General features: G+C 35.9%; 1 protein-coding gene across 1 annotated transcript in view; it reads right to left on the minus strand.

Moving 5' to 3' along the window:
• Positions 1-24,211, minus strand: part of ZDHHC2 (zDHHC palmitoyltransferase 2) — a 54,095-nt gene that overhangs the window by 23,751 nt on the left and 6,133 nt on the right. The window contains exons 2-3 of the mRNA XM_039839320.1: positions 6,671-6,697; positions 5,311-5,405 (exon numbers count right to left, since the gene is read on the minus strand). Of these exons, the coding sequence (XP_039695254.1) occupies positions 5,311-5,405; positions 6,671-6,697 (122 nt within the window). The remainder of the gene's footprint in view (positions 1-5,310; positions 5,406-6,670; positions 6,698-24,211) is intronic.

Genomic DNA, 24,211 nt, shown 5'->3' on the forward strand with positions numbered 1-24,211 from the left:
TAATAATAATAATACTCATTTCCTTAGATATTTGTGAAACTCTTAGGCTAATTTTCTAATTGATCAGCAGCCAGAAACCCTTGCTGTAAATGCATATATGTATGTAAAAATGCTTTATCAACTATAGAGTTCTATCTAAATATTAGTATATTAATAAGTAAAATGGAAGAATAAACAAATTTGGCTCAATGGATAAATTTTTTAATTGGATGTTAGTAACAAAAATAGAAACAAATCTTTCAAGCACGTTTTCTCACCCAAGTAGGTTTTAACTCAGGGATAATTATTACATGAATTCTCCTCTAACACTCAAAAGAACTAATTACTAATTTTACTTCTTATACTGCCAATTAGGCCCAATTAAAAAATACTTGAGAAAAATTGGTTTGGACTCCAATATGATAATCATAAAAAAAGTTTTAAAAGTCTGTTTGAACTCCTATGAAAGTCTGTTTGAATTTCCTTTCTGGCACTGTAAGATGCTCTTGGCTCATCTTGAATATGTCCAGTCCTGGTTCTAGGTATTGGCATTTTCTCCAAGGAGCCGTCCTTCCCATTACTGGAGATTAGTATCAGAAATCAAGATCTGGGCTCCAATATAGTTTTCAGATCAAAGGAAAGTACAATTTTAAAAGGATATACAAATTAAGAAAAAAACTACAATCTAATAACAAGCAGAAAACTCACAGAATTATAAGCTCTTTTTGTTAGTTGTTGTTCACTGAGGATAAAAATAAACATATAATCTCACAAGTATCTGCAATGCACAAATTAAAACAACTTTTTTTGCCTATGAATTTGGCAACAATTTTCTTAATAATAACATGCAATGCCAAGGGTCTGATAAAACTGGAAGCATTGTATGTAAATCGTTAGTCCTTTTGGGAAACAATTTGGCAAGTGTCTTAAACTTTCTTGATCTTGTAATTTTACTTCTGAGAATTTATTTTAAGGAAATAATCCAAAATATGGGTAAAGTTCTATGTATAAACATGTTAACATTCATTTATAATATGAAAAGTTGGGATCAGCCTAAAAATCCAAGCTGGGATACAATTTAGTAAATTTTTACAAATTTCAGTGAGAATATTATGCTGTTATTAGAAGTGAAAATAAGCCAATGATGGACTATTATGTGAAAAAATTTAACTAGAAAGAAATTCAGAATGTAAACTATGTGAACTAGTTGTGTGGCATGTTTTTTCTTTTCCTTTTTGCCTAGGCTCCATTTTCTAAATATAATTTAGTATAGTGCTTTTATATTGAGAGAAATATTTAACAATCTTGCTATGAAAATATAAATTTGAATTAATGTGTTCTGGATTTCTTATATTCTCTCAAAGTGTGAGAAAATATTAACATTATTTTCTCATGTTACCTCTTCTACTTTTTTAGTCCCATTTTTCAAAGATTTTTAGCACATGAGAACCCTTTATTGTCACTTTAAGTCTAGGACTCTTATTTTACCAGGGAGGGGTTTTTGGCTGCTGATCGATTAGAAAATTAGCCCAAGATCTATTAATTTTATTAACAGAATAACCTAAGATTCTTAACCATCAAGCAAGGGCTCTTTCTTTCACAACAATGGTCTCCAAAATCTTTTGATTATGTATTCCTATCAGTTAAAAATAATGTAAGATTACACCGCCTATATATATATTTATATAATGTACTATTAACTAATATGTAATGCACCATATATGTGAAACTTAAAAAATAGAGAAACATTAAAAGAATAACATATAAATAGAAATTCTGCTAATTTTTCTCCATGCTCCAATTGATTCCAATTGATGTCCTGGGCACGCCCACCTACTGTGGTGTTCACTCTCCATGCTAGAGCATGGTATAGTGACAGGAGTGCAGCCTTGATGGTCAAAAGGGCTTTAGTTTAAATAGTAGCACTAGATGTGCCACACAGTCATATGAATCAAATAAGGTAAATATGTCTTTTGTGGAAAAATCATCCAACAAAGCCTGGTATAGCTATAAATTCACTATCATTAATCTCGACTGGTCCCCCAACAGTGTGTTATTTCTTCTGTGTTTTGTATCATTTCATTTTCCACTCTATCCAACAACTATTTCAAACTTCTCTGTTCTCCCAAACCTCAGACGACCTAATTCTCTCACCCCATTCTTAGTTGATCATCTCACACATAATTTTAGGGAGAAATTAGAAGTCACTTCTACTTCCTGCCAAAGCTATAAATATAAACTCGCATCTGTACACATAACTTCCTCCCTATTTTCAATCATTTATCAAATATTTATTGAGTACCTTTTCTTGGTGAGATCCTGCCCAAGGTACTAGCAATGGATTAGTGAACAAAACAGATAAAATCCATGTTATTTTAGAGCTTATATTCTAAGGATGGTATAAAAAATGAATATGTAATGTGTTATTATAGAGTAGTATGGTATGGATAAAAAAATAGCAAGGTACAGTTTATAGAAAAACTCTAGGGGTAGGGTTTTGCTAATTTAGACAGAGTGGTCATAGAAAAACTTGAAAATAGGGCACCACTTGAACAGAGACATGAAGATAGGAAGAAAGTGAGAGACTAGGTCACACAGAAGAGTATTCCGGGTCAAGGAGAAATAGCAGGTTTCAAGGCCCCTGAGGAAGAAAACGCTTAACATGTCGATGGAACAGCAAGGAAGCCACTGTGATGGAAGACACATTAAAGAGAAGAATGTTGGGCCAGACCATCTGCAGCCTTTTAAGCTACAGTAGGGAACTATGTTTTCACTCTGAGTGGGCTCAGATATCACAAGAAAGTTCTGAGGAGAAGAATAATATGCTGTCTTGTTTTTGAAAGAACCATTCTGACTACTGTGTTGAAAATACACAGAAGAGGGAAAGTAAGAAAACAAGGAAATTTATCAAAAGGGCTGGAACTCTACAAGCAAGAGATGATGGTGGACTGGACCAAGGTGGAGGCAATGGAGTGGGTATGAGCTCATATTGTGGGTACTCTAAGGGTACGGCTTACAGAATTTGCTGACTGACTAGATATGGAGGTCTGAGAGAAAAAGAGTAGCAAGGATCACTCCAAGGTTTTGTTTTGACCTGAATAAATGGAAGAATGGAGTTGCCATTATTGAGACAAGAAAACTTTAGAAATAGAAGAATTGGGGGAGTAGGTGGAAAATCAGAAGTTTGTTTTCAGGTATGTTGAATTTGAAATTCCTATTAGAAATGTAATTAAGAACTATTAGAGTGTAAAGTGGGAAGTCAGAAATTTAGACAAGAGTCATTGTTGCCAGACTAGGGAGACTGGCCTTCACCCTGTGAAATATGTGGAATCACAGAATAGATACAGTAGCGTGAAAGTATTAAATTTGTTTTTAGATGGATTGCTGCAGCTTCAGGTGGATGATGAATTTTTACAGGGTTCTGAGAAGGAAATGTAGGCAAGACTGAAAACAGTGACACCATATAGGAGAAGATTACAATGTCTCAGACAAAATAGGTGATCAAAACCCTGAATTAAGTCAATAATAATAAAGGAAGGGAGAGAGGAAGGGAGGGAGGGAAGAAAGGAGGGAGGAAAGAAGAACAAGAAGAAGAAAAAAGGTAGGAAGGAAAGAGAGAGGAAGGGAGAGAGAAAGAGCTGGAACTAAAACAAAACTATTAGGACATGAAAACATCAGCAGAATCGAGATATTGGCAGAGGGGTGAGGAAGCAGAGGATTCAAGCATGGCTGCCAAGCTTCTGTATTGAATGATGAGGTGAATGTCAGTGGCATTAATTGGTATAAGAAACGGATGAATCATGGTTTGGTGAAGAAGAGAGTGATGAGTTCAGGTTTTGACGTGTTGAATTTGCGGTGTCAGTGGAATGATCAAGAAGCTATATTTGGCAGGAAAATATATGTTTGAAATTCATAGGAGGGGTCAGAGCTAGAAATATATTTGGAAATTTTTAACACAGAGGTCATAGGTAAGCCATCAGAATGAATGAGATCGCCTATGATAAAAGTCAGCATTTTCCCTCAAACCTACAAATAAGTCCAGGATGGGGGTAAGAGAAATGATAGAAAAGAAGTAAACATGATAGGAAAGAAGAAAAAAGAAGTAGGAAAAGAAAAATAAGTAGACAGTAGAAGAAAAAAAGACTACATCTAACTCATTCTAGGCCAAGCATACCATTAATTCTGTGCAAATATCTGTGGTTTTGTTTTTAATATTCTTTCCTAGGTCATATAGCATATTTATTAGCCTTTCTGACCAGTCTCATTTCAAACAGATTATTTCAGGAAACAATTTATAGTGATGCCTAGACTTTTTTTTTAAGGTTAACCTACTAAAATTACACTATTATTACTGGAACAAAGTGTATTTCTATTCAACATATGTGTACTGGATTAAATGGCAAGGAAATAAAAATGAGTAAGACACAGCACTTTGGTCCAAAAATATTTAACTAAGATTAAAGACCTAGAAACAAATAGCCAAAATGATCTTTTCAAAATGTATATCTGACCATATCGCTTTACTTAAAAGCTTCTGTGGCTTAGACTGCTAGTTGACTCCTAACATATACTCTTTACTTCTCCTAATCTGGTTCAGAAGACCATTCAGAATGAAGACTATACTCCCAGCCTTTTGTGCAAATATAAACGGCCATATGACTAAGTTCTAAATGTAACCGGGAATGGCATCAGCAACTCCAAAAAGTGTCCTTAAAGGGAAGAATATTTACTTCTACTTTTTCCTATTTTTTCCAGCTTGTTGGCTGAAATGCAGACATGGAACCAGAGCAGATATCTTAAGCCAAAAGGTGACCTTGGGAATGGAGGCTACACATGTCAGAGGAACAAAATAGAAGGAGCCTGGGTAACTGGCAGCTGTGGACTAGCTACAGACTTTGAATGGAGACATTAGTTAACTCATTACTTTGTTGTTGTTGTTGTTGTTTGGTGGCTAACAGCTAACTAATAAACCATTAGTATGATAATTATAATAGGAGCACGTCTACTTTTAGCTCTATCTATCATCTATCTATTTATCTATCTATGCGTCTATCATCCATCCATCCATCTATCCATCCATCCTAATGTCTAATTCTAAAGTAGAAATGGAACACTTAACAGATGTAATATTGGAAATATAATACTCATCTGGTATACGAATAATATTTACCAAATGAAAATTCAAATGTTTACTAACAGACACATTAATATTAAAAAATCACTACACTCAGTAAGTTTGCAGAATTAGTAAGAAGACATAAAATTCATTCTTCAGATATCAATATTATTGATTTCCATCTTTAGGATAACTTTGCTAATATTTTAACTTACTTCTTTTGAAGGATTCATTGGTAATGTAAAGATAGTTTTCCAATATGACCAGACAAACATTGCAAAAAGTAGATGATAAGCAATCAGGCACACAACTAAAGTGAGAGAAACATAATTATCACTGTAATATGCAAATACATATTAAAGTCATGGTATTCACAAAAGATCTGATTGTTCTAAAATAACAAAATTACCAGTTATAATAAATTCATTCTATTTTGAATTTTTATTATTTATTAATTTTTATTATTATAAATAAGTTCGTTTATGTTATACCAGAATAAGTACAACTCAATGAATAAGATTTTATACTTAAAGCCAAGAGTTAAAAAAAAAAATTCCCTAGTAATACATAATCAGATCTATACCCATGATTAGAAGCCTCTCACCCACAGACAGGCCTATCTGTTGCCAAACGGCTCACAGGGACCTTTTGTAAACTCTAAAAGTAGGAAGCTATGCCTGCAACTCCAAATAATAAACGTAGCATTAAAGAAATGTCAAAACATTCAGAATTTATGAACTTTGCTTCACAAAAAAAATAGCAAAAGCAGTTCCTCCATGAGAAGCTGTTTGCTTACTTACTTGTTTAGCTAAAGTCAAATGTAGTGGCCCTCACTGTTTTAATGACAACATATCTAAACAGAGACCATCTGGACAAAGAGAGATCTCTTCTAATAGAAGTTAAATGTCTTACTTATTACATGGGACAATTATTAAGAAAAGCATTCTGATGCTTTTTTCAGGTAATGCATATAAACACACTTTGTGTGGTGTTTTATTCTTGAAGTATTATGCAAATATAAAATATTAATTTTGTATACAGTGATGATTAATTATGGAATACAGATTAATATATAATAATTCTGTAAGATATAGTTGAGTAAAATATGCTAATTAAAATATGCTAGTTTATTTGGTATTTTAAAACTTTAATAGTAAGTTTAACTTTTTAAAAGAATGATGGCACACATATTTATAGAATCATTAAAAAATTATAATATCCAATAAGGCACTTAAATCAGTGTGAGATAACTAGAACTGATTATATGTTCCATGGATTATATAAGTGACACAAGTACGGGGTAATACTCTTGAGTCGAAACAGGAAATTGTTAATATTCCCGTATCTTGAAGCCAGAAGAACCTTTGGCACAATTACTGCCATTTCAGGGAAGAGTCCTTTGCCAAGTGTCTGACATAATTCAGTCTGGGGACTAAGGGAATGAGATGCCTTTAACCCCATCCTGTTTCCACATTCTCAAAGAATAATTTATTAATCCCAACCAAACCTAAGTGAATTCTAGTTGTTATTTCAAACCATTTTAAGATTTTTATCTGAAACAATAATATATTTTACCTTGTTCTCCAATGTTTTCCATGGACACTATAAAATAAATAGGAAAAAAAAGAGACAGGAAATAAGTTATATGATGCTTATGAGGCTTGACAGAGACATAGGGCACTAGAGTACGTGAATAATTTGACTTCCCTTCAAACCAACATTCTCTAAATATTTGTTCGACTTTGGTTAGAGGAGAGGTGAGAACTGTGGGAGAGAGTGTGGAGAAGACTAGTGACTACATCCAGCCATGCCTCTACTGGCATTTTAACCCTGGGTCTCACACAGAACAAAACCTGTCCAGCACCCCACTGTGGGTCTTACTCCTGTACTATTGATTGGTTTCTCGGTTTTCCTTCCAACTACAGAGTTGAGATAAAAGCAGTGTTCTCCAAGTCATTCCATTTCCAGAGACATTTATTGCTGTTTATAAGCTGGTAACCACCTAGTTTAGCTCTCCAAAAAGAAAAAAAAAAAAACATGTTGGGTCCACGGCTCACATTCTTTAAATTTCTCTAAGTGCAAATTCTTATTGCCCAATGACTATAAATTGTTCTCCACTGTATAATGATGGGCCCAAGAATGCGCCTGAGAAATTGCCATCTCTTAATGGCCATTGTAAATATCCCAAGGTGACAGATAGATTAGGACAGAGACACAGACCTACAACAAGCTGGGACAAGAAACTGAATTTAGCAACCGAGGCGGTTTTCTTAGCTTCTGTATTGTCTCCTTGTTCTGTTTCTCATTTGGTCTTTTCCTGCACTTGTACTCAAGTCTTTTAGAAGTTTTGGCCTATCTCAGTTGTACCGAAAGAAGATTTGACTTTGGTTACTTATGTATTTCTATTCCTATTTGGCTTTTTAAAGTATTCCAGGCCTTCGTCCTGTAATATATAATTTTATTACCTTAATAAGTACTGGACTCAGAGGGTAATGCTGTGAGAGATTTTTAAGGTTAACTGATCCAACCAATCTCCTTCCCAAGAGAGTTATTTAGTGAAAGTCAGTTTAGGCATTTCTAGAGCCAGTAGGAGCCCATAGTTTTGGAGAGTAGCCCATTCCAGTACTGGATTGCTCTAAGAATGATTATAACATTATTGTGTGCGAAATTAGCCCTTTTGTGGCTTCTACCTATGGTATCGAGGCTTCCAACTTGTAATGATAAACAGAAAATCTAAATGACATACTTAAAAGTTGTTGCGTGCCCCTTAAAAATGTTCTCTTTTAGCTCAAATAATACATGATTTCCAGATCTCTCACCAACCCTGATGTAGCTCCTTTAAATGTTTCCTAGGTTCTCAATTTCCTTTAACACTTCCAATCATCAGAATGGGGATGGCAGACACAGATGATCATTGACTTATTGACAGATGATCAATGGCCTGTTTCACAAGTTTGCTTATAAATCAGAGGCTGGAGAGTCAGAGGTCACTTTCTCACAGAAGCCCTGCAGTGGTTAATCTGAGGACATAGGAAGGGCCCTAGGCACGTGTGTCTTTATATCTGACCCTACCACTCCCTTTTTGCATTTCTCTCTAGGTACTGACTTTCCAGTCTTCAAAAATGCTCCAAAATTGACTACAGCTCTTCCGTGGATCAAAATTTCCAATACTTCAGTGGAACTAAACTAAGGAAATAGAAAAGAAATGTGACTCCATCTGTACATTTATGTATGAATGACCCTTCACGACCATTCCAGAGGTGGTGTTTAAAAAAAAAAACAAACCATGCTAACCCATGACTCTCGCTGGCAGAAATAAAAAAATAAAAAAAAAAAAAGTAAAACAAAATGAAATTTAAAAAGGAAAAAATACAGTTAGTATGAATTGACAATCTTTTTGACCTGGACCACTACTATATTGGCTAGATATGCATTTAAAGACACCATTTTTAAAGCTATTACTTTTCTTCACAGCTTGTTTTTCCCTAAACATACTTCAAAATCCACAGATCTTCTATTTTTTTTCAGTTAAACAAGTTATATGCATCTACATGAATGCATGCTTATGGTAAATAATTCCAATAACATATAGAGAGTAAAATGTGAAACTTCAAAAAGGGTGTATCAATTACACTCCCACAAAGATTGTGAGCCTATCTAATAACCTTTAAAAGTAAAATAAATCTTCAACTTTTGTCACTATCTTAGGCCAACATAAAAATCACTGTTTTAGTATAGATTTCTCTGATGGTGAAGTTTAGCATTATTTTTAAAATAAAATGATTGGTTTTTCCCATTTCCTCTGAGCAAATCACCACTTTCCCATTAGTCTACATCTCTTTTACTTACTGAGAGCCCTTTTATATATTCTGGACAGCAATCCCATTTCTGTTATATATGTTGCAGGTAAAGTTGTGTATTACCACTTTCAAATGATTTAATAAATACTAACAAAATTTCATGCCTTATCATTGATTAAATAACAGTATCAAAATTTTCAAATTGACCTATTTCACTCATAGATATATGGTCTATTCTACGTTTGCTTTATGATACCGAGGGCATTCATGTTCTCTCACCATGTACACCGAAGTAGCTCAGTGATTCATCTTATTCTCAGTTTAATGGAAGAGTTGTCAATTTCAACATTTCCTTTCTCATTATAAAAACACACTGGATACAATATTATTTTTGAGTGAAATATTTTTGTTCTTAAATGACTGTTTAAGAAAAGTTTACAATTTACTCTTGGGAATAAGAGCACCGTATTATCACATTAAGATATTTATTACTTGTATATGTGGTGATCATCGAAATACGTAAAATAGTAACACCATGGGTCACTATTTAATTTTCGTTTCAAAAATTTATCTTGGATTGGCCTAATTTCTTTCCAGTCCAAGGCCTACAATGATAATGTTTTGCTTTAAAGATTCCTAACTTTCCAATACACCTCCAGAACTTAAAACTCTTCCCTGGTTAGTTTCAAGACAGCTAGAAAACAAAGGACTCTGACTTGTTAAAAGAGCCTAAGTAATGATAGCACTTTCTTGGCCTTGCGGTGTACAGCAAGAGAGGAAGTGGGAATGGTAAATTATTACCTGAGTTACCAAGGATGTTCCCGTTTGCCAAGAGCAAATGAAGGCCTTTAAGGATTACATCTTGGAATCTGGAGCCGTCATAGATACTCCAAAGCTGGTAGTTTAGGCTGCCAGTTCTGTTTTCTGGCTACCCTTTCTGCCTACCCGCTCTTTGCTCATTAATCATTCTTCTAAGAGACAGAGTGGGACATTAGAGAAAAGGCTAAATTCGTTTAGAATGGTTAAGAAGTGATACTTTTTGTTGTAGCATTGATGTTTAAGAAATCCTTGTGTCAAAATAAAACAGGTAACACTGAAGTTGAAGAGGGAGACTGGGAGCCAAAGTAATAACCTTAACATACAAAAGGGTGACAAACTGCTACTTGCTCCAATTTGGCTTTAAAGAAATGACCCTAAAAAATGTATACTCTCCCCTTATCTATTTTGCATGAATTATCAAGCAGTCATTTAGTCCAAGGGTCGGTAAACTACAGACCTGGGTCCAAATTCAGACAGCCACCCGTTTCTGTAAATAAATTTTATTGGCACAGACACACTCATTTTTTTACATGGCTATTTTTGTGCTACAATGGCAGAGTTGGGTAGACCAGGGGGGACTTGGTGTTGCAGTCCCAGGTACCAAGGCAGTCTCAGAGTCTATTGATTTAAATGTTAATCACATATTAAAAAAATACCTTTGCACTAACATCCAGATTGGTGTTTAATGAAATAACTGGCCACCATAACCTAGTCAAGTTGACAGAAAATGTTAATCATCAGACCCTGAATCTATAATTTTATTCTGAAAATCTTCTACTAAAAGGATATGTATTGATCTTTTGTATTAGTTCTCAAGACAAGTTTGTTATTTATGACAAGTTGGAATTATATCTTGTAAATTAGCTACAGTACATCTTTGAGTATCTGCTAGAGGGGAAACTAATAAAATCCTTAGTCATACTCTAAAAACCTGACTACAAATAATCCTATCCAAATTAACTTTATTTATACATTCATATAATTGCTAAAAATGTTATCAAACCCTATTCTCTAAAAATATTAGAGCTGCTTTAGTCTAGATTGATTTAAATTCAATCTTGATTAAAAGTGGGGGGTGGGGAATCATCTCAAAGATTATTCCAGTTCTATATTTTTACCAATTAATTTTTTTAAATTTGGCTTTGGTGGTTATATATTAAGAGTTTATTGTCAAAATTGTATTTATTGTTAAGTAGGAGATCAGTAAACAGTTTGTAACTTAAAACTAGTTCAACTTTTAGTCATGAGTACATCCAAAATCAAATATACTAAAAAACATACTAAAAAAAGATACTAAAATATGCCTTCGCACTAGATGAATATGTACTTTCCCCCCTTAAATTAGCAAGGAACAGTTACATAATTGTTGCTAGAACAATTTGGTACTTTCATTGCAAATATATATTGCTGTGATCTTTTTACTTCTCTTAAACTGAATTTTCTTTTTCTTGCCTTCAAATTCAAACTCTCCCTTTTGGAGTAATAATGTACCTATACTGCATATGTACAGCAACTTCTCTATATAAAATCACTATGCTATTTTCAAATTCAGTCTGACACAGATACATCTTAGCCCCATACAGTCAGTCTGTAATGAAGAGCACCAGAAATAAAGATATGATTCTAATAAATGAATCTTAAGTTACAGCCAAGCTCTATTTTTTTTCCTACTTATCTTTAACTCATTTACTGAAAAACATTCACTAACTATACTTACACTGAGGATAAAATGGTAAATAAGATGCTGTTCCTGTGCTCAAAAAGCTTAAAGTTTATGAGATCATTTTAATTAGAAGTTAAAATTAACTGAAAAAACAAGGACATAATTATTAAAAGTTTTTCAATTAATCACAGAAGCAGCTCCAAAAATTAAGACAAAAATGATAGTAGTAGTACAAATATGCTTGAATACCTCCTGTGTTAATAAAATCTCTCCTTGACCTAATGTTCTAGCTGTCATCCCATTTTTCTGGCCCTTTCACAGGAAATCTCTTTCGAACAAGCATCCAAATGCACTGTCTCTACCCTCTTTAACTTCCTCCTACTTCCTCAACCAACTCGAATAAGCCTTTCATCCCAAACATTCCACTGCTATCGCTCCTGTCAAAGTCACCAACACCCTTGCTACTGCTAATTGCCAGTACTCAACTTAACTCTAACAGAATCAATTACACTCTTTTTGAAATATTTTGTCAAAATGGCAGTGAATTCTTTGACTAAAATGGCCCTTGGAAACCCTTTGAAGCACAATCCTTTGTCTCTTCGGCTACTTCCCAAGAATCTCTAGTTCATTTTTAACGTATTAGGATCAAAACTTGGGCAGTAGGAGGATACACTAGAAATCATTCCCATGAATACTGGTGTCTTTGCTGCCAAACCATTTTAATGATAGACCTAAGAAAAATATATTATTAACACTGGTATTTCCAGTTGAATTCTAACTGTATCTTTTTCTTCCTAATATTTTTAAATTTATTTATTACTGTTTTCCTTTGTAATTGTATGTACCATTCAAATTTTGTAACATGTCATTGTAATTTTGTAACATGCACTGTAATTTTGACAATTTTGCAGTCTCTGCCTTCTTCGCTAACCTCCTTTCACACACTCCTCTTGTGCATGATGCTTTAGCCTCTCTGGAATTTCTTGCTGACATTGTCCCCTCCCTAGATCCTCTGCATTTGCATTCAACTGGGTGGTAGGACACCTGGACTCTAGTCCAATCCTCCCAATATGTGTGACCTTGATCATGATATTCCACTGATCTGTGCTTAGATTTCATTGTTTAAACAAAAATTTGCTCTTTATCTTGAAGGTTCCTCTGGCTCTAAAATAATCTTTAGTCCTATTCTGATGTATTCTGAAAAAAAAAAATTACTGACTTTTAAAAACCTAAGGCAAAAATCATCCTACAAATACATTTATCAGTGGGTTTATAGGAACTGTTTAGTCAAGGACAGATAAGTAGCTTCGGAGTAGAAACAAAGAGGAAGGATACGGCTTCACAGGACAGAACTCAGACCCCCAAACACCTGGTTTCCAATTTGGGCTCTCTCCATCACCACAAAAGCCACACTTCACATTCCTAATAGTCCTAACTGCAAACATTGTGCCAGGCAATCTACACTCCTCAGTGGGTCTCCACACAGTTCCCTGAAAACTCATTTTGCAATAAGAAAACCATGATCACTTTTAAAACGTAAATTGGTGATGTCATCTCACTAAAAACCCATCCATGACATTGTACTGAATTTACAATAAAGCCCAATCTCTTTACTTAAACCTCAGTGGTTAACATGATCAGGCTCCTACCTACCTCTCCATGATCACTTCTCATCACTGGTCCTCTTGCTCACTCAGCTGCAAACAGGCCGACCTTCTATTTCTAGAACCCACTAAACCTTAGTGCCTTTACTCTATCTGAAAAGCTCCTCACCAGGCCCCACTCTTGGCACACTCTCGATCATCCTTCAGGTTGCAACTTACATGTCAATCTCTCAGCCTCCTGTCTAGTCCCCTCCTGTAGCCATCACTATATGCCATTTCTTTCTTAGCATTTAGCACAATCTGTAAGTATTTTTATTTGATTATTTTCCATGTTTCTCACTGAGATTTGAATCCTAGCTCTGCCCCCTGTCTGATGTTTTATCTTGGCTAAGTTACTTAGCCTCTCTAAGCCTCATCTCAATATCTACCTTATTGGGCTGTTTTGAGAGCTAGGTAATTTAAGTAAAAGCACCTAGAATTGAACCTGGCACATATTAGGGGCTCAAGAAATGACAGCTGAGTACGGAGTGTCAGTACATCATTAAACAGTGAAATGTTAAGAGTGGGAGCTCCCCGAAGTTTACTGTTAACAGTTTTATAAACAATCTGGAGAAAGAAGCACACCGTGCATTTTTAGATTGCAGTAGTGTTACCAGTTCCCAGAGTGAAATGTCAAGTTGATGGGAATAAATTGCTGGAAGACCTTGTAAGTGTGAATAAGCAGAAAAAATTCAGGTGAATTACAATGTGGGCAATTTAACATAATGAGAAAACAACAGACCAGTGAATATTTAAACTACATTTCCCTACTCCTCCCAAAGCTCCTTTTCTCTCTACTCCACCCTGACAGGTACCCCACCATGACCTGGCCAGGTTCTGATAGAGCTTGATATGCATTTGAATTTCAATATGTAAAGTGGAGGAGATGCATAATTTAGGGGAGAAGTAGGACTTTCTAGGTGGTTTCATGCTTTCCCCCTGCCTCTACTCTCATATCTAACATACTATACTGATCTAAACTATATGCTAGAAACTAACAATCAAGGAAAATGGTCAAGGAATTAATGGAGACCTGTTACTGAATAATGGCACAATGTAACATCAAAGAGAAATGAACCACAGTAAGTCAGACAACATAAGCCAAACACAGGCAGCCTCTTATTTAAGAATAGGTTATGATTCCAAAGGTTATACAAATCATTTGTTATCTGGGTGGTTAAGCCTCCATATTGACCACCAAAAGCCTTTCTAATGCCTTAAACACCTGGAACAATATCACAAAATTACAAATTAACAATATTATAAAAATTCGCTACTTTGTGTTAAAAATACTCAAAGTGAGTTCACAACATGCAAGCTCATTTCTCTTTCACCACAGCGGACAAGGAGCTGCCCTCATTCTCTTCCCCTAACAGCTGGGCTATGAGCTCAGGCATTCATCCCACCCTGAGTTTTCAGTGACCGCCCCAGTCTGCTTGGAAAAGTACAACAGACTAGGTGCCTGAAACATCAGCTGGGTATTTCCTCACAGTTTTGGAGGCTGGAAGGCCAAGATCAAGGTGTCAGAGGGACTGCTTTCTTCTGAGGCCTCTCTCCTTGGCTTACAGATGGCCATTTTCTCCTTGTATCTTCACACGGTCTTTCCTCTGTGCCTGTGTCCCAATCTCCTCTTCTAGTAAGGACTCCAGTCATATTGGATTAGGGCCCACCCTAAAGACCTCATTTTAACTTAATTACCTCCTTAAAGGCCCTCTTCCAAATACCGTCACATTCTGAAGTCCTGCCTGTTAGGATTTCAACCTATGAATTTTGGGGATACACAAATCAGCCGATAACACTCTCTGATAAAAGACTGCAGCTTGAGCACCGTGAAGGCTGGATGAAGGTGGGGGACACCAGTGGGCTGGTGAGGGGTAGTAGCCAGGGAATAAAGAATGGGAGCATTTATTGAATGCTTACTGTATGCCAAGAATTGTGCTAAATTTTTTAAAGGTTTATTTCATTTAAACTTTACAACAAAGTTGTGAGGTAGGTATTATTAACATAATTTTAAAAGTTAGGAAGATAGTCTCACAGAAATAAAATAATTTTTCTAATGTCATTCAAGTCATAACATATGGAGCTAGGATCTAAATATAAGTCTGACTCCAGAACTTTCAAGGTTTCCGCATGTCCTCCCATGGTCTATTCCTTCTTTGGTTACCCTCACATCCTAGCCTGTCTGTGTTTAATACCCATGCCACTACCTGTTACTTTTAAGGATGCTCTGAAGAGCACGGTTTAGAATGTCCTCCACCAACCAATTTAAACATAACCTGGAAACAGATCATTTTACAAACTCTGGACACAAATAATTCAAGTATTTGGTTCAGGAAAGTGGAATAGGACTCGGGGCTGGGCTTTTCTGAGCTCTCAACTCAAGAACTGGAGAAGGAATAGAGTTCCATCACTCCACAAGAGTGATATAAGGAGAAAAATTAGGAGATGGGCAGGGGTTTCCTGAACTCCCTCCTTAGCGGTAGAGGGAATGAAAGTACATTCTTGAGGTTGGCACTGCCCAGACACACTCCTAAAGGTACATCTCCCTTGTGTAGAAACGGGAGATGAAGAGAGACAGAACATACATCTGTACTGGAACGGTGATTTGTAATTCTTACTGTTATTAAAATCTTCCAAGTTAGAAGTGTTTCTTTCTCTCAATATTTCCTTAGCAACTTGACCAAATCATTGCCTTAAATATTTAAGAAGCTCTACTCTACAGAAACAGACGATGTTAAATCTCTTATCTAAGTGAAGGCTGGGAACACACTCAGTGAATGTTTGTACTTAATCATTAGGGATGTGTAGGTCTTTCAATTTATTAGTTTTGAAAAAGGAATGAAGACTTCATCTCATGATAATGACCCCCGAAAAACTCACTGCAGCTTTCCCCTTGGGGAAGGGAAAGACAATTCCTGAATTGACTGTACTAGCGGTTAAATAAGGAAATCTGATCGCAGGGCTGGTCCCTTGCTTAGTGTCCTCATTTCAGAGCTTACTCAATGGAATCCTATAATCCCTCTGTCTCAAATTAAAATAGAAGAGATTCCCAGTGTCAGTAAGTGGTGTAGATTTCAGTGTAGGTGTGTTTACTTATCCTGTTAGATAGGTTTGTGTGGGTTCGCCCTCTGTCACACAAGGCTACAACTCAAGTTCCTACAATGCCTGGATGTTCTCAAATCCCTTCTTCCTTTCCAATTCCAGAAGCTCTTTTTTGGTTTGGGCCTGAACGGCAACACTGATTTCTCTGAACCATGCAAGTCTGTGGTGGAGGCTCCCACATAATGGTTGTCTGCTATCGAGGGTGGAGTAGGGTGTCAAATAGGGATTTTAGATGCTGAAAACATTCCTCTCATTAGTCAGAACCAAAATTTTAGAATTGCAAGGGCCTTAATAATTATCTTGCCCAATGAGACTACTCATCTTTCTTACTAATGTAAGCGTGTATTTATTTATTGTTAGCAAGCAAAACTCTCACTTGTATTTTGGTTATTTGAGCATTTAAAAAAATACATGAGTGGATGGAAACAATTTTTGTAGTTTTTTTTTTAAATTAGCATTAGATCAATCTCTTATTATCTGGTATACTCAGAATTATCGCAGAGGACAATATTGAGAATACTTTTTTTCACTCTTGAACACTAGCTGTCTGATTTATTAAGTAGAAAAGTTAATGCTTCTCGTTTGTTTCTCCAAGGAAACAGACAACCTTCTAAAACCACCTTCCAGGGTAGTTTTTTAAATTATTTTTATTATTAAAAATAAAAATAAAAAAAACTACCTCTCAGGGTTAGCAGTTACATGTTGAGTACTATATGACCAGAGAACATATATGCAGCACATACAACACATTAAAAATTAAACCAATATTTCTAGGTTCATGAAAATTATTTGACATTTATATAGTACTCCAGAGAAACAACTGTAGAAAGCTGTAATTCTAACCTTTGTGTTTATGATGCGCATCAGAATAGAAGTTGCAGTGGTACATTTGAAGGGATGCATTAAAAGATTTAAAATATTATCACCAGCAACAATGATTGCAGTATAGCACTGTGTTACAATATTTACTAACACATACAAGAGTATCGAGCTATTCACTGGCTCACCCTTTAGTATTGGGTCCCTGGTAAGCACTATTTCCTTTTTGTACCTTCACTGTCATATATTCATGGAGTAAAATCACATACATAATTATTCTTTGATCTCAGCTTGAATTACAGTATGTCTTTTCCATCTTCCTAGCAGCAAATCATCTCCTTGTCCTGCTCTGCCTTTATCTACAGCGATAGCAGACTACCTGACAGTAATTGTATGTGTATTCAGTTGCAGCAAAAACAAATTTGATATCATAAACTGGCAGCCCACAGAAAATTTTCACTACCACTGCTGTAAGACACAGGATATTAAAATAGAGCACATTATCAAACACCACCTAATTATATACTAGATGTAGTCATTAATGTAAGTGGAAAATGTAAAAAAAAACTGTGTACAGAATGGAATAAGACAGTCATCGATATGTATTTGCATTGAATCTCTTCCTCTGCTCAATGTGTGAGCTGCATCTCATGTTTCCTGTCTGAATCCCTCCCCCAATTAAATGCATTGATCTTTGCCCTCTCTTCCTAACACTTTTTTCACTTAGCCTTGATCTGCAGGCAGTACAAAGTCCTTGCGATTCATTCATGGATTGTGTTCAGTCCTTGTCGTGTGGGTAAGGATTCAGTTCATGATTACGGCCGTGGGTGACTGATACGACCACAGAAAAAAGGAATGTTTCCCCGACGTCTCCCACCAGCTTGCGTTTACCCAGTGTGTGAACCATGTACACTTGCTAACATGTTGCTCTTTAAAAGGATAAAATTTCTACCAGTTAGCATTAGTGATCTAATTACTCAAAAACTGTCATTGAATTTTAGACTATATACAGTAGGCCAGTGGCTCTCAACTTTTCTGCCTTGGGCATACTTGATGGCCAGCATTCTCATGAGGGACACACTTCCGAGTAATGAAGGCTGCCGCATGGGCAAAATATAGTTATTCCCAATTCCCTGACCACCAACTTCCTGCCTATACCAGGAAAGGGCAAGATAGTTAAAAACTGCTTTAGTGACATTGCTGTAGACCTCACAGACACCTCTAAAGACCTTCAAATTTGGATCTTACAATGGCATATACGGGCTTCTCTGGAATCACACTTCAACCCCAAATCACCTGATCCAAGAAGAGTACAGCAGATCTCCAAAAATTAAATAGAGTTCTCATATAATCCAACAATTCCACTTCTGGGTATATACCCAAAAGAACTGAAATCAGGGACTTAATATTTGCACACCAATGTCCACAGCAGCATTATTCACAATAGCCAAAAGGTGGAAACAATCCAAATGCCCATCAACCAATGAATGGATAAACAAAATGTGGTACACATATATCATGGACTAATAATACTGAGCACTAAAGGGGAATGAGATTGTGACACACGCTACAACATCAACGAACCTTAAAGACATGATGTTTAAGTGAGGTAAAAACACAAAAGGACAAATATGCGATTCCACTTTTATAAGCTACTTAGAATAGTCAAATTCATAGAGGCAGAAAGTAGAATGGGGGTTGCCCAGGGATGGGGGAAGAGGAGAATGGGGAGTTATTACTTACTTCTTGGATACAGAGTTTCAGTTGGGGAAAATGAAAAAGTTCTGGACGTGGATGGTGATGATGGTTTCACAACAATGTGAATGCACTTAATGCCACTGAACTGTACACTTAAAATGCAGTTAAAATGTTAAAATGGTTAGTGGATAAATCATAAATTTTGATGTTATATATATTTAATCACAATAATAAAAAATCACCTGCTACGGAGTCTATTATCAAACAACAAATTAAGATAATATTCAACATTAGCTAAAGTTGTCTTTCTCACCTCTGATAACTTCCACAATGAAGGGTTTTGTTTTTTAACCTTTTCAGGAAAGTAACCTCAGAAAGGGTAAGTAGAGAAAAACCAAGCTTTGCCAAGATGTAGATCTCTGGCTAGGCATGCCCACTGAAGTGGCTCATTCATGAGTCTCCCCAGATTCTCAGTGCCTGAGATTCAATTCTGCCTAGGCAAAATTACAAATTCAACTTCTCCTTGACCTTTTTTCGGTCAATAGGAAATAGGTGAAACTTAATGTAAAACCTGAGGACTTAAAGGGTCTTGGATGTCCTAGGATATTCACATGTGTATCTGTCTCAAATCAAGTGTCTTATATAGAAGTTAAATTATGTTCAACATACCGTATTTAAGAAGGCAGGGCAAGGAAAGGGGCAATTGAAGCATTTTAGAAAGTCTTTCTTTTTAAAATCTAAAATGCTTAAAAATTTCAGCACTTTAAAGAGAGATTTTTATTATCTAAAAACTATCAGAATGGAGTACAGTATTTCTGGGAAGTACTGGCTAAGTTTGAGTACTTCCTGCAAATGTATTTCAGTTATTTTTTTATTGATTATTTTATATTACGGCAAAAATTTACATATCTAATTTACTCTTTTAAACTTTCAAATGGCTTCCACAATCAATTATGTCACCTAAATCCTTATTATAGATGACTGTATTTCAATGTCCAGAAAGTAAAAAAATGCATTTGACTGCTATATATTTATATCGGTTTGCTCAGGCTGCCCTAACAATGTATCACAGACTATGTGGCTTAAATAATAGAAATGTATTTCCTCACGGTTCTGGGGGCCAGAAATCCAAGATCAAGATGTTAGCAGGTTTGATTTTGTTCAAGGCCTCTCTCCTTGGGTTGTAGATGGCCATTTTCTCCCTGTGTCTTCACACCGTCTTTTCTATGTGCATGTTTTATCCAAATTTCCTCAGATCATAAAGGATTAAGGCTCATCCTAATAACCTAATTTTAACTTAATTACCCTTTTAAAGGCTCTATCTCTAAATAGAGTCACACTGTATTTAGTGTTCTGGGGATTAGGGCTTCAACATATGAAAGAGGGGGCACAGTTCAGCCACAAATAATGTGAAATCACAAAAGTATTACGAACTTGTCTATGAACATCTGAGTGATCAAATAATAAAAAGTAAAATAAGACAATTCTCTCATAAAAGATTCATGCTCTTTGATGCCTGAAACATCTACTGCACTCATAAAAGGCTCACTTAAACAAGTTCAACCCGCATTCGTTCATTTAAGACGACTATGTATTGAATGCTACCATGTGTTGTCCTCTGTATCAGACACCAGGATGACAATCGTAACCAGGCTGGTTACTGCTCTCATGAAATTTTCTACAGATTATCTTCAGATCTTAAGAAAATTAAGCTTGCCTGATAGAGCAAAGTCTTCTTAATTTAGATCGAATAAATTCAGATATTCCAGCAATTCATACACTGGTATTATGAGGTTTTTTGGTAAACCTTTTAAATTAAATTTGGGGTCTTTGGAGTATAGTAAGCAATAACTTCAAAACAAGAGCTCAATACCCATATTGTTAAATTCTCAGTCCTTATTATACTTGACAAATGAGTATATTTGTCAAAGTTGATTCCTCCCTCCTTCTTGGCATCCTTTCTTCCCCAGGCTTCAGGATACCACACTCTCTTAGTTTTCCTCCACTTCACTAGTCGCCTCTTCTCAGACTTTGTTGTGTTCCTATTCACTCCTGAACTCTCTATGCTGATGATCTTTGGTCCTCATCTCCGCTCAGTTTACATTCACTCCCGTGGTGGACCAAATACACCCAGTGTTAACTCTTTACATTTATTTATATGCCTAAAACTCCAAAATCTATTCCTCCAGTTCAGACTCTCACCCAATTGCCAAACTCGTAAATGCAACTGCTTAGTTAGCATCTCTATTTCAATGTCAACATACCCATTACTGATCTAAGGCAACCCCCTTCCCCACCTCCAGCTTTGTTCTACCTACAAACTTCTGCATCTCAGTTGATCTTTAGTCCTCTACTTGTTCAGGCCAAAACACTGGCATCATTTGGACTCTTTTCTTTCATAACTCACATATGTCTGTTAGGAAATTCTGCTGTCTCTATTTTAAAAATACATCCAGAATCTGAAAACCTCTCACCATGTCCACTACCTCCCTCCCCCATGGTTTGACACACCATTGTTTCTCACCTAGATTGATGAAGTAGCCAAGATGACACAGCAGCCAGAATGCTTTTTTAAATGTACGTCACAGCATGTCACTATGTTACTCAATGCCCTGCAGTGAATCCTCATTTCACTCCAAGTAAAGCCATAATCTTCACAATGGCCTACGAGGCCATAATCTGTATCTTTTCTGAAATTTCTGACCCTCTCACCTACTTCCCTTCCGCTTGGCTCACTCCATTCCAGCCAATGAGCTCCTTGTTTCTCCTCTAATGTGCCTGCCTCAGGGCTTTTATACTGACTGTTCTCTCTGCCTGAGATGTATTTCTTCTCAACGTGGTTAAATCCTTCAGCATCTTCAGGTCATTGGTGAAATTTCATAATAACTGTGCCCCCAACCCCACCACCAAATCTAAAATTTAAACCTTCCACTGGCATTCTCAAACTTTTTGCCTTGCTTCTGCTTTTTCTCATGAAACGTTATGACCCTCTGACAAATCATATAAGCTACTTAGGTTTCTTATTTGTTCTCCCTGCCCCTAACTAAAATGGAAATTCCAAGAATAGTTAATAAATATTTTAATTAAATGAATAAATTAAAAGGGTAGTCAATAAATTATAGATGGTTGAAATGCATTCAATTCTTGAATTGTCATTATCTGTAAAAGATAAGTTTATGGGGGCCTATAATGAATTGCTACTCTCTACCCCTCTGACATACTGCTCGCGGTTCTGCATATCTTAGTGTTTAGTATGTCCTAGCACTGGAATAAGCTACATTTCATTTAAAACATGCTACACTTAAAACCTTAAGTCAAACCCATCTCTGCCCCTCATCCTTTCACATTAACTGACCTCCTTGGAGATGCCCTGGATAATCACTGGTCAGAGTTAAGTAGATAAACTCCTTACTGTCTTTCTTCCTAAAACATGTCACGTGTTGTTGCCCACCCAGAAATAAGCTTGAGCACAAACTAGCCCCTGAAATTTCAGTTTTGCTTTCAGTTTGAGGCTCGTAACTGAAATCTTTTACTTGCCCATAAATGGTATCAGGTGCCTCTCCTACGGCTCAGCATCAGCTGTTTTGGAGCAGGCTGCTTTTCCCACTGAAGTACTCCCACTGTGAATTTAATGTGCATTAAAGAGACTGTATTTCCAGTCACACCGTCTCTCGCATTCCTACAAACTGGGTGAAAAGCCACACTTTAAATTCATTCCAAAAGTTTAAAAGATGTGAAAACTGTGTGGAATGCTACTGCATTTCTGGCCTCAAAACCATGTAAGACTGTTAGAAGACAAGCAGCACAGGGCACTGTAGCATCTACTCTCTAAAGAGGCACAATTTGCAGTTTCTTCCACTGTGGGAAATTGGATCCCTTTTCATTCCTTAGTGTCTTGAGTGACCTTCAGATTCATTTACGTCTTTAAGATGACCCATGGGTCCCCAGAAGGATCAGGAATACAATCCCATCTGCGTTTTAAGTATATCTTTCAAATATGATGAAAACCTATTTTTTACATAATACAATAAACACAGAAACAGAAATTGTGTGTGTGTGTGCGTGCGTGCGTGCGCGCAGATTAGTATGACAAAGCATTCTGGTGTACCAAATTTCACTAAATTATAATCAAGTAAACCTACAGAGTTGCTTTTTATAAGGATTATATCTATTATAACATGATCATGAAGAAAAACAAACTACCTTGAAACTATTGTACTCTTTGGATATTTGGTGTTAAAAAATATGGAGAAAAGGTTTTTTGATTATTGCCTGATGTATACTTTGGTGATGTACTCCTCTGGACCATCTGCCATCTCATGAGGTAAATGCTAGTGAATAAATACAATGAGGCCAAATTTACAAATAGCTGGAATGCTCAATTTATACTCCACATGAGGACATATTTCAGTATACTATGGACAAATACTGGCAAAGAAATAAAACTCAGTCATATATAAAAGCACTTTTCCTTCGCTTGCATTTTTAAACGTAGTCAACAACATATCTAAAATAATCTACCATTAAGTATACATTTTAGAGTAGACAGAAATGCCAAGATGATAAATGCAGGTATATTTTCGCTCAAGGGTACCTTCCAAATAAAAATGGATTTCAAGCGCTAACATTTATGATTGGATTTAAAAGGCATAGTTAGATGAAAAGTCAAATCAGAAAAAATATTACACAAATGTTTCAAAATGTAATGTAATTTTGAAAGGAAACATTTCAGGCAATCATAGCTTGTTACTTTATTTCTTCCACAGGCTTCTTAAGAAATCAGGTCATTTACTTACTCTCTGCTGCCCTTGCCCTACCCCCTAGCCCTGCAAAATTCCACCCCTTTCCACTTTCAGCATTTGACTGAGATAACAATTAAGACAGTATAATAAAGTTACCCTTAAAAGAATTAGAAAAAAATTTCAACAATTTTCTAATGGACTATTAAGAAAATTAATTCAATTATGTTATACTTTTATTATTAAGCCTCTGGTATATCTAAATGCTAACATAAAATCATAGGACTCCACATAATATTAAAACTGACTTTCTAAATGATCGTTGGAAAACGGGTTTCCCAACAAAGAGCATTAAGGGTCTATGCCACGTTCTAATCTATCATTTTGCAAGGTAGTATTTCTACAGTCATTACAAACAGTGCTGGAGTCTCAGGGGACCCATAAACTCACCACTTCCTAGAGAAGAGAAGGCTAAGAGATGTGATATTAACCATCAAAATACATAAAATCGGCAGCAGAAATTTATATATAAAACGTAAGTCATGGTTTCATGACCATGACTCTTACATTTCTGAGAAGAAAAACCACAAGTGTTCTAACACGCTAAAAAATAAAAACTCATCCATACTAATTTCTGGAATATAGTTGTCCTTTATTTATTTATTTATTTTTTTGTCTTCTTGGCACTTCTATCATGAAAGCCAAAAAAAATTGAACACTTGCTCTTGCTGAACCCTGTTGCCTGGGATGTGGGCACAAACTCATCTCAGCCGGCTAATGCACCTGGGACCATCTTTACAAAGCCATTAAGGAGCCAGTGGTGGCTTCGGAGT

This window comes from Pteropus medius, unplaced genomic scaffold, assembly GCF_902729225.1.
Source record: "Pteropus medius unplaced genomic scaffold, Ma_sr-lr_union100, whole genome shotgun sequence".
NCBI lineage: Eukaryota > Metazoa > Chordata > Mammalia > Chiroptera > Pteropodidae > Pteropus > Pteropus medius.